This window comes from Cyprinodon variegatus, unplaced genomic scaffold (genome assembly GCF_000732505.1).
Source record: "Cyprinodon variegatus isolate N-32 unplaced genomic scaffold, C_variegatus-1.0 Scaffold1081, whole genome shotgun sequence".
In the NCBI taxonomy this organism is placed as follows: domain Eukaryota; kingdom Metazoa; phylum Chordata; class Actinopteri; order Cyprinodontiformes; family Cyprinodontidae; genus Cyprinodon; species Cyprinodon variegatus.
Genome location: NW_015151534.1, coordinates 224,242 through 237,751, shown reverse-complemented (window position 1 = coordinate 237,751; position 13,510 = coordinate 224,242). Strand labels below are relative to the sequence as shown.

Genomic DNA, 13,510 nt, shown 5'->3' with positions numbered 1-13,510 from the left:
AGGGCAAAAAAATCCTACAGTGTATGCCCGGCTTTAGGCATGTTAAAACTCTCCACGTCCGGGAAAGTTCAACTTCAGAGGCATTAATCCAGTCCTCTATGTTTACAGGCTCTGCTGAAAATGAAGCGGGAGCTGCGTTCTCGGATGGAGCGGGAAATTAGGGACCTACAGAGAATCATCATCCAGAACGATGAGGACGACTACTTCCAGGATCTAGAGGTCCAGAGGCTGCGGAGCCGAGTCAACATGGCTTCCTTCCAGTACAACACCAGCTATCTACACTGACCAGGAAAACCAGACCAGTGCAGGTCCAAATCTGGGATTATATCTACATCCACGGAAAGACTTGCAGCAGATTACTGTAATTCAGAACCAACGGTACAAGAATCTAACGCACAAACCTTCTCAGGCCTCTTTTTTTTTTAGATTTGCACAGAAGAGAACGTGACGAGTGTGAGAACGCAATCTTAAGTTTTATTAATGAATTTCACACACTGACAAAATGTAGCTTTAGCTCATGTAGCTAACTCTTCCTCCCTTCTGCTGCTACTCCTGAACTTCAGACATCTTGGACCAAGTCCTCCTCCATGTCCTCCTCCTCCTCGGTTCAACGTGTTGAATAAGAATGTTTTATTTTCCTGACTGCAGTCATTTGTGCTTTTATTGTGAAACAGTGAAATGTTCCCTTTGTTGCCAAATAAGGACCGCAGAGAGAAAGTTGTCACACTGACGAGTTTTAACTTTATCTTCCTTTTACACAAGATGTCTTCCTTTTTAATACGTAAACCATGAGGGGATTATTTATTTAACTTTAATGTTTGATTTTAAATTAACCTGGATTGATCTCTGGTCACCAGGGGCAACGGTAATCAGTCTGTTTATGAATTCACTTTAACCTCTGCTTGATTGTTACTCTATTTTTAACCAAATCATGAAACCTAAAAGGACCCATTGATTCTGCCACTTAATTCTGCACATTGTTTTTTGTGGATATGAAGCAAAAACAAACATCAACATCTATTAAATGTGTGGAATCACTGGTTTAAATGCATTAAATTTATTTGCATAAGATGTACATTTTACTTTGTTTTAAGGCTTATAGGATAAAAACATTTCAGTCAAAAGTTCGAGGAGGAAACCCAAACGGGGGACGGCACTGGGACACACTTTACTGTAAGTCAGACGAGGTCAACTGTTAATTCCAGAACCCAACAGAATCAATATGGAGTATATTTCCTCATTTACATAAAACCTGAACATTTACTAAATTCATTACATAATTTCATATTCTTTATTTCAAACTTTCCTGTGCAACAGTTAATTATGGGTCATAGCTACAACATTTTCATCAAAATTATAAAAAAATAAAAAAATGTATTTTATTTAAAACCAAAAAAATTTTCAATGGCGAAGAATAAAGTATTTATTTTACCAAAAGGGGAAATAGAGCAGATAACTGTTTTATACAATTTGATTGATCCACGGTGTATTTAAATATTTACTTCTGGTTACCATTCCAACTTTTGTACTAATAGGAATAGTAGGTTGAACTTTTAAGTGTTAATTAGTCAAATTCAAGGCAAAAGAAGCAAAACGAGGGAGAACACCGGCAGAGGTTTGGATCTTGATGCTAACGTAAGGAAGCAAAGGGCAGAGGAGCCACTTTCCTTCTGGATAAGTTCAATATTTGCTAATGCTAACCATTAGCAGACCAGACACCTAATTGGTCAAATGTTAGCTATGCAGCATATACAATATGAAAGCACCTCAACTAAAATCTATTTTATTTAATGTCTTCACATTTACTTGAAATTTAATAGCAGAAATTGAAAAATTATTATTCCTGCATTTATTTTATATAAATAATGAAATACATAAAAGTTTCTATAAATGCGGCCTTAAAATCTGCGTTTAATAAAATGGTAAAGAATTTCTGTTTCCATTGGTGACCTAATGGTTAAAGCATTGCGTTTGGCTGCTGGAGGTTCTGAGTTCAAGCCCCACAGACCGCCACTCTGGCTCCCTTAACCCCACAATGCTCACCACAGAGATAGGTTAAATGCAGAGGAGAATTTCTCCAGAGTGAAATTAATGTAGTTCAATTATTATTAGCATGAACCAAGCTTACTAATTAAAAAAATCCTGTACGAGCAGTGACACAGACGTCCATAAACACAAATCTCTTCAATCTACTGAACGTGAGATAGACTCGACAGTCTGAGCCCAGAGCCGTTTGTAGGCGTCTGTCATCCAGCAGGTTGGTCCAATCAAATTTGTTCTCACAGAAGCAATGTTTATGGTAAAGAACAATCTCATTTCATGACCTTACACTGACTTTCACAAAGTCTCACCAGGAAGACCCAGGAGGTCGATGATGCTGGCTTCTTCGACATTAGTAAATGCTGCAGTAGGTCAGTGGAAGCTTTCAGTCTGGATCCTTGCAGCTATAGCAGATTGTGTCCATCAGCTACCCTCAGCTGAATTCTTCTGTTGTGCATTAAGTTTTTGTTTTAACAAATTGTTGACATTACTCCAAATAATTAACATCAAACTCTCAAATTCATTTTCTGCCTCTACATGATGCAGCTTTCACCCCTTAAAATGAGAAAATTAAATTAAACTTTTTTTTTTTTTTTTTTACAAGAAATGCACATTTTTTTAAAGGTTAGTTGCATCGATTTGGTGGAAATAATCCCTCATAAATTAAAAATTATGTGATAAATGGGATTTCACACCTTTAAAGTTTCAAAGGTCTGGTGTGGAAAAACAAGGCAAATCTAGGTGTTTCTACATTTCTGCAGTGCAACTCTGTAGATCCTGGGTTCAGATGTTGCCTTTCTGCACTGAGTTTGCATGATATCCTTCTGTATGTGTGGAACCTCTCTGGAAACTTTTCCTCAAACCAAAAACATGACTGCCAGGAAAAGTGGTCCCTAAAAACAAGTCTAATAAACACAAACCACTAGCCAAGATTGATACTGCCAGCTTTCTAAGCTCTATCATGATAACTTAATAAAATACATCCTTTCTAATATTTGCCCTGATAACTAACACATACTGCACATTTTCTGTTAGTCCAATGAACTTCAATTCAATACTGAAATATTACTGTGTCCATCAGTTATTAGATATATCAAACTGAAATAGCTGTTGCAAACACCCAAATATTTAGATATAAGATTAATAGGGGTGCCCAAACCTTTTCATGACTGTATAGTTGTTATGCATGTTTTCAACTCAGTAGGCCTACTTCGTGTTGACTGAACAATGCATAGAAGCTTTTATGAAACTGAAAACTCAGTTTCCCACCTTAAACTCAATGAATTGAGAGTTGAGGATTTGAGTTTGTTAAACCTGCTTATTGAAATGGACTCCTCTTTACAAATAGTATGATATAAACAATGTGTTGTTAAATATCAAAAAGCTGTACTACTTCATAATGGTAAAAAAAAGGTTTCGGAGATGATTTTTTTTTTCTTTTTTATCTTAGGGAAATCATTAATAACCTGACTCCGCCAGATGGATTTGCTCCGCATATCCATCTGGCAACCTTCATTTGAAGTAATTTTGGGAAGGGGCGAAAATACTGGTTAGCTGATTGGCCTATGTTGGTGATAGACAGGCCAAATAAACCAATCAGATCAACGAAGCATATGACGTAACAGAGCGACGACGAAGAGGAGCCAATTGATAGATCAAACTCTTGCCGAAACCAGTCGGGAGAAGAGCAAAAACATCTTTTCCTCTGAGAAAAGCCTCCAGAGCAGTGTTTTGCTCTTCTTTCAGTGAAGAAATACTCTGTAATTCCGATAAAACTTGCTCGATAGCCACGCTAACGCTAGTTTCATCGGCTGAAGCCGCCATGTTCTTTAGACTGAAATGTCGCGCTTCTCGTTGCGTCACACCTCAACCCGCCTCAAAGCCAACGCTGATTGGACGTTCGTTTGGTGAACGGCTCCAAGCCGTGTCTCCAGACTGATTAGCGAGTGAAATCTTGAAAGCTCGCGAGATCAGGATGGTCTCACGAGGCTACATCATTAACACTGCAGATGTTTAACTCCACAAAAGATTACTCAGCAACATTTTAAAAATAACTTACGTTACCAAGTGGAAAGCTTAAATTTAATTTTCTAATATTTTTCAGATTTAAAACACATTAAGAAATAATCAGTGTCTTAGTTTCACCACCCCCAAAAAAAAGACAATAAAGCATGTTGTTCTATAAAAGATACTGCTGTTGGGTTCAAACAGCATACTTTTTTTATTGCTCAGTGTTCTGCAAGGGTATAAGAAGTTTCTTACTTTGCGTCTTTATTGTCCTTATGTACAAGTGTAAGTTACAAACTCACAGAGCAGCTAAAGTGGAAACTATGAACAAATGTATACTGTTGAAATAAATATAAAAATCAAAGGAAATATGCCATAAAAATGTTTTAGAAAAAAAACAAAACAAAACAAAAAAAAACAGGGTTTTGCTTCTTTTTACTGAATTGAATCCCCAAAAAATCTCAGACGTAGACACAAAAATTTAAACATACATTTCGGAAAACCGTTTGAGCTCTACTGGGCCCAGACAAACATGCATGTAGAAAATGTGGCATCCATGTTTAAATGTTCCAAACAAGGGGGAGGAGCGTGTATTCAACATTTTGACTTGCAACAGGTTAAAGATTGCTACATACCTTTTTAAACCAATGCTTTTTTTTTTTGATGGTGTCAAATCTAGAGAATGTACAAGTTTGTTGCTTTCAAAAAAGTGAATGCTGCAAAGTTCTGCACTGATTGGAGGGGTAGTGACAAATATGTGTTAACATGATTAAAATCATTAAACAAAAAAACAGTCCAATAACTGTACGGTTAATAGAAAAGTTTTAGATGCATAATTTGTTGAATTCCCGCAAACTTCGCAAGGACTGCATACGTTCCGTACTCGTGTTCCTCCTGCCTGATATAAACGTGATATGAATCGGGTTCATGGCTGCAATTAAATGTATACAAATGAATTTGATATTTTTTTCCTTGACAAAAAATATATATATAAAAAAACAACAAAAAAAAACTATTAAAAAATAAACTCAAACATCCATCCATACTTCCTCCGTTCATAAAGGAGCGTCTCACTGTTTGGCTTTCAGAGAGCTGATGATGGTTTCACCCATAAGATCCTGATTAGTTAAAAGCATTGCATCCTTAACTTCCATTTGATGCATAATAATAATAAAAAACATTTCAGCGGTGGAATTCAAATTTTCAGTTTTGAAACGGACCTACATATTCCTATTTGCATGATGGCCGCCTACAGGGAGAAAAGCTTTCTGAATTTTAGATTCTTCACATATTAGCCAAATTTATTTATTTTTTTGTAAAAAAAATAAAATAAAATAAGAAAAAAAACTTCTAACTTCACCTGAGAATGCAGAGATTTAACATGCGTGCAATTAAAACCAAAGAAAAACAAGCAACAATATACAAAATAGCTATATCATGGTACATATATACTTAAAAATTACAGGTCTATAGATACTTCTTTTTATCTGCGTATAACTAATATGGGCGCACACACACACACAAAAGGAAACGATATACTTTAATCCCACATAAAAGTAGCACTCATGCCATCACTGCGGATTTCGTAAAGTGCTCTGAAGTGTAAAAAGTGAGAAAATCTAAAATTATGTGACGAAGAAAAGCAATCTGCTTAAAACCTCCTCCCGTGTGTGTGTGTCTCCTTTTTTTCAGCTATGATCCATCAGCGAGTGGTCTGGGGTTAGATCAACAGCATATCACAGGCGTGCATGCTGCTGCAGACAGTCGTGTGCAGAGGTGAGGAGGAAGATGAGCCCCAGAAAAAAGTGAGGTTTCATCAGCTCTGCAGTGAGATACGGCAAACTGAAGGTGAAACGTAACTAGAACGCGTCTGTGTGCGTGCGGACTGATACAGACATGCAGTGTCTGCTGAAGTATTGATATCCTTTGCACTTTTTCACATCTTCGGTTTGCAAAAAGTGCATCACTGCGACGCATTTTGCAGCATTTCTTTCAGGTCAGTTCAAAATTGTAAGGTGGAAGGAGGATGATGCATGAATTTGCGTTTAAACAGAAAAAACTTAGGTGTGTATATGATTTCAACCCCTTTTACTCAGATACCCTTTAATTAACATCCTCTGCAACCACAACGGCAAACTTTACCCACAGACGGCCGTCGGCCATAACCGACAGGAAATGAAACCAGATCAGCTGTGGAACAGTCTGCCAGCAGGACAAGAGTTAGGTGTGAACTCCTCAGATCCGGCAGGCAGGAGGCCAAAGAGTTACTATGGATTAATTCTGAAACAAAGTAAAGCAAAAACTATTTGTACAGTCGTATGCAAAGAACTGAGGAAAAACTTCATGTTGGGGATGCTTTTCATCAGCGGATCAGAGAAACTGGTCAGGTTTAATAGGAAATAATTACAGAGCGCTACTGGAGGAAAGCCAATTACATCCATTGACAGGACAAAACCAGACCTACCAAAACCAGACCTACCAAAACCAGACCTACCAGCAGAGGAACCGTTACCAGAGGAACTGTTACCAGAGGAACAGTTACCAAGGAACTGATTGGATCAAAGCCCAGCAGTAAGCTGGACTAACTCAGACCTAAAGAGAACTTTCAGATTAATCTCTCCAATCTAATTTGAGTTGTTTTCTGAGTGAAAGGGTGCTGAATGTAAAATACACACTTTTTATAGATTTCGACGCATTAAAAATGCTAATTGTCTACCTTTACACAAACGAGTATGAGGCTGTAATGTAACAAAGCAATTTAAGGGATACTAAATCTTTAGCCACCCTGCTCCGTTTTGGGATGAAAAAAGCCTTAATCTCAAGATTCTGCATAATGTTGACGGCCTCTTTCCACCTGATACAGATTTTATTAAATTTTTTTAAGTACTAAATGACTGCTGGTGTGAAGAAACAATTCATTAAAATGTTAAGCTGCTCCACAGCATTTTAGGATGAATAACTTCAAATACTGAGGTAGGGTGAATCCAAGGTGCTCCAGCAGGATGAAGGAACACCAGCTCTGCAGCCATGAGGACTTAGAGGGATAAACTGAGACCAAGATGGCTACTAATGGAATGACTCAGCTACCTGCAGTGTTACAGATTCAGTAGCTTGAGCAAATTGTTCTTATGTGTCAATGGTACATTTTTGAAGCTGGTAACAATTTCCTAAAAACCTTTAAATTATTTTATTTTTTTATGAGAGCAAAAAATAAAGAACCGAGACCAAAGAAAAGACAGGATGCAGCTGCAGTTTGAACAGATGATGGAGGAACGTGGAAGTGGGTGGGAGAGGAGGAAGACTGTAGGCTGGGGTCCTCGGAGGGGGGAGGGGGAGGTGTTAAAGCGGCAAGGTTTCATCAGAGTCCAGCACGACTGCGTCAGACGACACGTAGCCTCATTCCACTGCAAAGCCGCACGTCTCCTCGATCGCCGTCAGTAGCTTGTCGTACAGTTTGTCGTAGCTCTCGTAGGGAGGAATGTCGATCCGGTTGAAGCTGAAGAACAAAGAAAAAATAAACAGCATGAATACCTGAAACACTAATCTGGTTCACAGCCAAACGTTTACCTGAACAAGAAGAACGCTGACCTTTACGTTTAAATGAAAAAAACTAATAATGTGCAAAGACAAATGGAAAGAAAACTAAACAAAATGTCTTTTTTAACCATAAAAGAAAAGTTTTCTCCTCTAAAGACTCGATGTGGGCCTCACCAGGTGTGAGCTTTGGGCAGGTTATTGGTGTTGGCATCAATCTGATGAATGGTGAAGAGTCTGGGTCCTGCTGCACCTGCAATAAAAACAAACCAGACTCAGTTTAAGGCCACAGTTAGCGATTATTTTAAAGCTTTCTTTTAGAAAAAAACCATCATGGCTGTCCACACAATTAGCTGAGTCTGAGAGATTGCTGCAACGTCATTGGCCGAAGACAGTCGGCATCAACTTTTACCAACTGGCGCTGTACCATCAGCACATTTGGATATAATTTAAACATATCATGAGTGAAGAAAGCAAAAGTATAAAATTGAATATGCAAATGTGAATTTCTCCATAAAATAAATACATGTTCCATGAAATAAGAAGATGTGACATTTATCCAAAACATTATTCAAACATTTAAATACACCATTAAATCATGAAATGCACCATTAAATAATACGCTGCACCATTAAGTACTTATTCTTATTTTAATTCATGAAACAATTTAATCTGATTTTATAAAATAAACATATTTAAGAATGATTACAAATTAAATAGAAAATCCCTTTATTGTCCCCAACAGTAAAAACATACAACATGTCAGCAGCGTGTTATTTAAAGTGAACTAACAGGCACTTTTTGGGAGAAGTGATGGTTACATGTATACTTTATTCCAGGGGTGAACAATTAGAAATCAGCGGGGTACGAATAAAGAAAATCATCAAGGTCCGCAGACATTTTTAATAATCTGTTACTTTAAACAGAATTTAATACTGAATAAAATGCGGTTTTTATACATCCATTGACTTTTAAAGAAAATAAAATATGAAAAAATAAAAAAGAAAATTTTTCCATTTTAAAATCTGAAGTGTTTTTTAAAGTAGAGAACAACAAGCGTTCAGTTTGGTATATAGACAATTTCCTGACTCTCATATTTTAATAAAAAACCTGAACTGACCATTTGCTATTTTCCTTTCTTTTTTCTGTCTTAATGAGAGCAGTGGGCTTTAGGCTGCCCTGCAAGGCTTTAAACCTGGGTTTGAATGGAGACTAAGCCATTCTAAAGCCATTCCAGGCTCATTGGTGAGCTCATATATTCCCCAAAACTAAGACTGTTTGTTTAAATGATTGGATGCAAACTATTGGTACTTCAACATACCAGGAAGCAGATTTCTCATCTTGATCAAAATATTTATTTTATACTAGTCTAAGAGGCTTAAAAGTTTCTAAAATCCTGTCAAAATTTCTAAGAGCACATCTCATTACTTCAAAAGAAACCTCTCATCTCAGGCCTGGATGAAGAGATGCTGAGTTTGGAAGCAGAGAACAAACATAGTTCATATAAACCATGGATGATCCTAGTTATCCCTGTTACAAAAATCCACAACAAAAAGAAAATATTTGGGCAGAAAGTGAACATATGCTGGCTGGATGATGGTGGGGAGTTTTTTTAATATGTCATATTAATTCAAGGGTTCATTTTCGCATGTTTTGCTCTTGAATTAATACTAATATCGCGCATGCTCTCCTTGAGCTCCGAGGAAGTCGGAGGGGAGCAACACGGGAAAAACAGCGGAGGCTGTAGGGTTTGATTTGCGCAGGAGGTCTGGAGCTCAGCAGAGCGGAGTCGGAGGATTTGGGATTGTAATAATCCTGCAATAAATTAAGAAAATAGAGTATAGCAGCGTTTAACAAACAGACAACTAACAGCATCCTCAGCGTGACCAATGATTCCAAAAACAACTGCTGATTGGGATTTTGTCCAGTTTTTTTTAAACTTCCTTTTCAAGCAAATTCCATTTAGTTGATATTTAAAATTTGTTGAGAGTAAGAAGGACATTTAAAACAAATCCCAATTTCCCAGGTGTAAACAAGTACATCCAAAAACTGGATTCAAAAACAGTTTGAGTTTTTTTCTTAAATTAAAGAAAAATAAGAATTTCCTAATATAGGCCTATTTTACCTTCATTTAAGCACATAATTAAAATGATCTGATAATTGTATGAAAAGTTTTTCCTCTAAAATAAGATAATTAGGTCATATCCTCTTACATCCGCATTGGCAAACGGTTTAACTTACCTGATCAAACAGAATGAAAATACCGTTATTTCAATAAAAATGTACTTACTTATATTGACATTTTAGTGGCTTTAAATTAAGCAAATCCTTTCAATCTGTGTAGAGAGGAGGGCCTTATGTTCTTTTTTATTAATCATTTATTCATTAACATTTCTTCAGGCTGTAACCTCATTCTTATTTTTTGTCCCTCAGGAAGTGATTAGTTAGTCAGGAAAGATGATATCCATTATTTTCATAATTTCTGTGTGGATATTTAGTTTTTTTATTTAGTTTTTTTTACTTTATTCTAACAAAAGTTCAACATATGACTACTTTTTTTAAATGTCCAACATACATTTTTTGTTACTTTCTGGCTATTGAGGTCAAAATATTGACCTCAATAACACATTACTGAAGTCGGTTTCCCATTTGCTAGCATAGTAAAAAACGGATTTTCACACCTTTTACAAGATCTTACATCATAGCTCTGTAGAATTCTATAGAACTTAGATTTATAAAGTTTGGACTAAACTGTTCAACACAACAAACATATTCTTTAAAGCGGAGGCTGCCGTCTATCACCCTTTGACTCTTTGTTATAATGATAAAAAAAATGTTTAAATGCGTTAAAGCAGAAGCTTAATTGACATCTTGAATCTCAGGGAACCTAAAAGAGGAAATGATGGTTATGTCAGTCACTCAAAACCAAAATAAACTATGAAAGTCAAAAATAAAACAAGCAGCATTTTTCCATATCTATGCAAACATGGAAGCTTATTCATTTCAATCTTTCAGTCTGTTTTGAAACCTGTTAAACAATCAAAGAACATTTTTCTTTGTAGGATGAAATAATTCAAGACCAGAGTTTAAAATTCAGTCTAAAGCAACAGCAGCTAGATAGGAGCAACATCTGGACATCAGCTCTCTAAAGTAATCGGATAAAAAGAGGCGAGTGACATTAAGTACCCTGTAAAGCCTTGAAGCCTTGCAGTGGGACTCTGGATGAGCCAGTAACAAACTGCAGGAGCCGGGCCCTCCGCTCCTCATCAAACGACTCCACAGCCTTCCAAAACCACTTGACAATGTTGCTGTCTAGGGTGCAGTGCTTCAGACGAGTGTTGGACCTCCAGTCGTTGATGTCGATCTTTCCCAGGCCGCACACGATCAGCTGAAAGCGCAAACATTTCATTCCAACTTTAAATCCCGTTTCTTTAGAACATTAAAAACAGAGCGGAAGACGGAGAGCGAATGAGATGCACGGCCGGTTTCTAGGATGGTTTCTGATGCCGGTTTACCTCTAACTCCTTCTCGTCGAAGGCTTTGAGCAGGTGCTGTGGGATGACTTCGTTGAAGCCCTTCTGGAGGGCCAGAAACTGAGCTTCGATACCATGAAGGAAACGCCAGTTTACATAAAGTCTGCAAGGAGGTCAAGAAGGTCAGCAAGATAAAACATCACAGGAGGAGAAACAGCAGTGAGGAGGTGGAGCTGCTGTGGGGCTCTGCTATCATTGTCTAAGTCCAGTCCCGTACCTGACATACTCCTTCTTGGTCTCTTCTGTCACTGGGATGCTCTTCCCATTGGGCTTCAGCTCGTGTGGGATGATTTCCCCATAGGCATTATGTTCCACACAGAAGGTGTGGTCCAGGACGCCTGTGATGTCATTATCCCTGAGGAGAAGGATTAGACACTCCTTTAATACTCAAAGCGTTTACTGACAAACCTGTCCAACGTTTTGCTCATGAAGCCGTTTTTCACTCTCCAGCAAAAACCTGTCCTGATGTTTGCCTGCAGGTTTTACTGGACCTGATCTGGTCACGACGTCACTCAACACCAATAAAAAGCTACAGGTTCATGTCCACAAAGGGTAACTCCATTTAAAGAGCTCTTCTAATGAAAAACCCATTTTGAACATGATGATAACCGATGATAAAAACTGGGTTCATCCAATAAAGTAGAAGAAGTAGAAGGAGTTACCATTATTCCTGACTTTAATGCTATGTGGCTGTTATGTAAACTTTTATACATATTTGCCATTACTTTGTTGTAAACATTGTTCAGCTGGTGCCAGAGCATGTGAGCGGTGCGGAGCATGGAGCGAGCAGCAGAGCGGTTTTCAATTCAAAGGCTGGAGCAAGGATTTGGCTCCGCTTCAGTTCGCTCCTATGCGCCCACAAAATAAATAATAAAATAAATGAATAGTTAAATAGGAANTATCAAGCTTGCTTAATACTGTGCACAGCATACAACCTCAAAATGTTGTTCTTATTGTTTATTGTATTTATTTATTTATTGTATTTTAATTATTAATCAAAATATTTCTGTTGAAATTTGGAGTTTTTATCCTAGCGGTATCGAAAATGGTATCGAGTATCGAATATTTTCCTTAGTATCGGTATCGAATTGAAAAGTTTAGTATCGTGACAACCCTACATATTTGCCATTACTTTGTTGTAAACATTGTTCAGCTGGTGCCAGAGCATGTGAGCGATGCGGAGCATGGAGCGAGCAGCGGAAGAAATATGGTGAAGCGTAGAGCGGTTTTCAATTCAAAGGCCGGAGCAAGGATTTGGCTCCGCTTCAGTTCGCTCCTATGCGCCCACAAAATAAATAATAAAATAAATGAATAGTTAAATAGGAAACATGGGGCAACATGAATGGAGCGAGGTGTTACGTTCACAGCTGGGAAACAGTGTGATAATGTAACAGCCAGTTAAACATATTCTTTAAAGCACGTCATTAAATCAAACGCCGTGTGTCCCAGGGCGCTGGCATCATTACATGAAGGAAATACCCGCTCCTGAAAATTTGAGCAAGCGTGGAGCGATTTCAGCAGAGCGGCAGGAAAATTAGGGTGAGCGCAGAGCAAATTTTGAGCGGAGCGTCCTGGCGAACATCCTCCTGCGTGGGAAGGGCGCGGCGCCCCGCTCCGTTCACATGGTCTGGCTGGTGCTTTCATTTAGTTGTTTTGTACAATTGGTTTGAAAAAAATGTAATGTATTAAATGAATTTTAAGTAGAAAATAAAGGTGAAATTCTAAAAATAAATACTTTATTTGTGAATTTCCATGGTTGTTGATGCCAACTGTACCATCATAAAATTCAGTATTTCATAAAGCAGGGTTCTGTGTTTGTCTCCTTCCTGTTCCACCTCAAATGGATGCTTGATGAGGGTCGACAGACACTGAACATAGCTGCAACTAACCAGCAATGAGCTCTTTCAGCCTAAAGTTTTGAAAAACGGCAAACCAAAATCATATAAATGTACTTAAATAAACATGCATTTATAGGAACTCTTTCATGAACAATCATCATTATGGAGAATGAAAAGTGGAAAATTAAAACTGCAAAATAAAGCAAAGCATGTTTGGCTTCTGTGATTGTGAAATTATTTATTCGTACTAATGATTTTCATCTTTATCTTGATAATGAATTAATGAAACCGATATTTGGGAACATGGTTTTAATATCTTTGTAACTTTAACTGTAATTTAGCACAATTTGAACATTTTTGCAGATTAAAACAAATAATGCCTTTGTTTGCCTTTGACAGTGCTTAGTATTTTTTATTACTTATATTATTTAACTTTTTTCTTTTTTGTATGCTGTGTATTGTGTCAGTCAGTCTTTGATCTTACATGATGGTTAAAGGGGATTTATGATTACATGACATGAAAACCGTCTTTCCTAATCTGAGCCACCTATAGGGCTA

General features: G+C 37.5%; 2 protein-coding genes across 5 annotated transcripts in view; one reads left to right on the top strand and one right to left on the bottom strand.

Annotated features, from left to right (window-relative positions):
* The window catches only part of cep95 (centrosomal protein 95kDa), an 18,768-nt gene extending 17,710 nt beyond the window's left edge, over window positions 1-1,058 (top strand). Inside the window, exon 17 of the mRNA XM_015400194.1 lies at window positions 109-1,058. Coding sequence (XP_015255680.1) covers window positions 109-285 — 177 coding nt within the window. The 3' untranslated portion in view covers window positions 286-1,058. The remainder of the gene's footprint in view (window positions 1-108) is intronic.
* Window positions 1,059-6,921: 5,863 nt separating this feature from the next.
* Window positions 6,922-13,510, bottom strand: part of smurf2 (SMAD specific E3 ubiquitin protein ligase 2) — an 87,079-nt gene continuing 80,490 nt past the window's right edge. For 3 of the 4 annotated variants that reach the window (XM_015400202.1, XM_015400204.1, XM_015400201.1), the window contains exons 16-20: window positions 11,332-11,469; window positions 11,097-11,217; window positions 10,768-10,969; window positions 7,759-7,834; window positions 6,922-7,543 (exon numbers count right to left, since the gene is read on the bottom strand). In XM_015400202.1, coding sequence (XP_015255688.1) covers window positions 7,444-7,543; window positions 7,759-7,834; window positions 10,768-10,969; window positions 11,097-11,217; window positions 11,332-11,469 — 637 coding nt within the window. In that variant the 3' untranslated portion in view covers window positions 6,922-7,443. The remainder of the gene's footprint in view (window positions 7,544-7,758; window positions 7,835-10,767; window positions 10,970-11,096; window positions 11,218-11,331; window positions 11,470-13,510) is intronic. The other variant, XM_015400203.1, reaches the window with a different exon arrangement.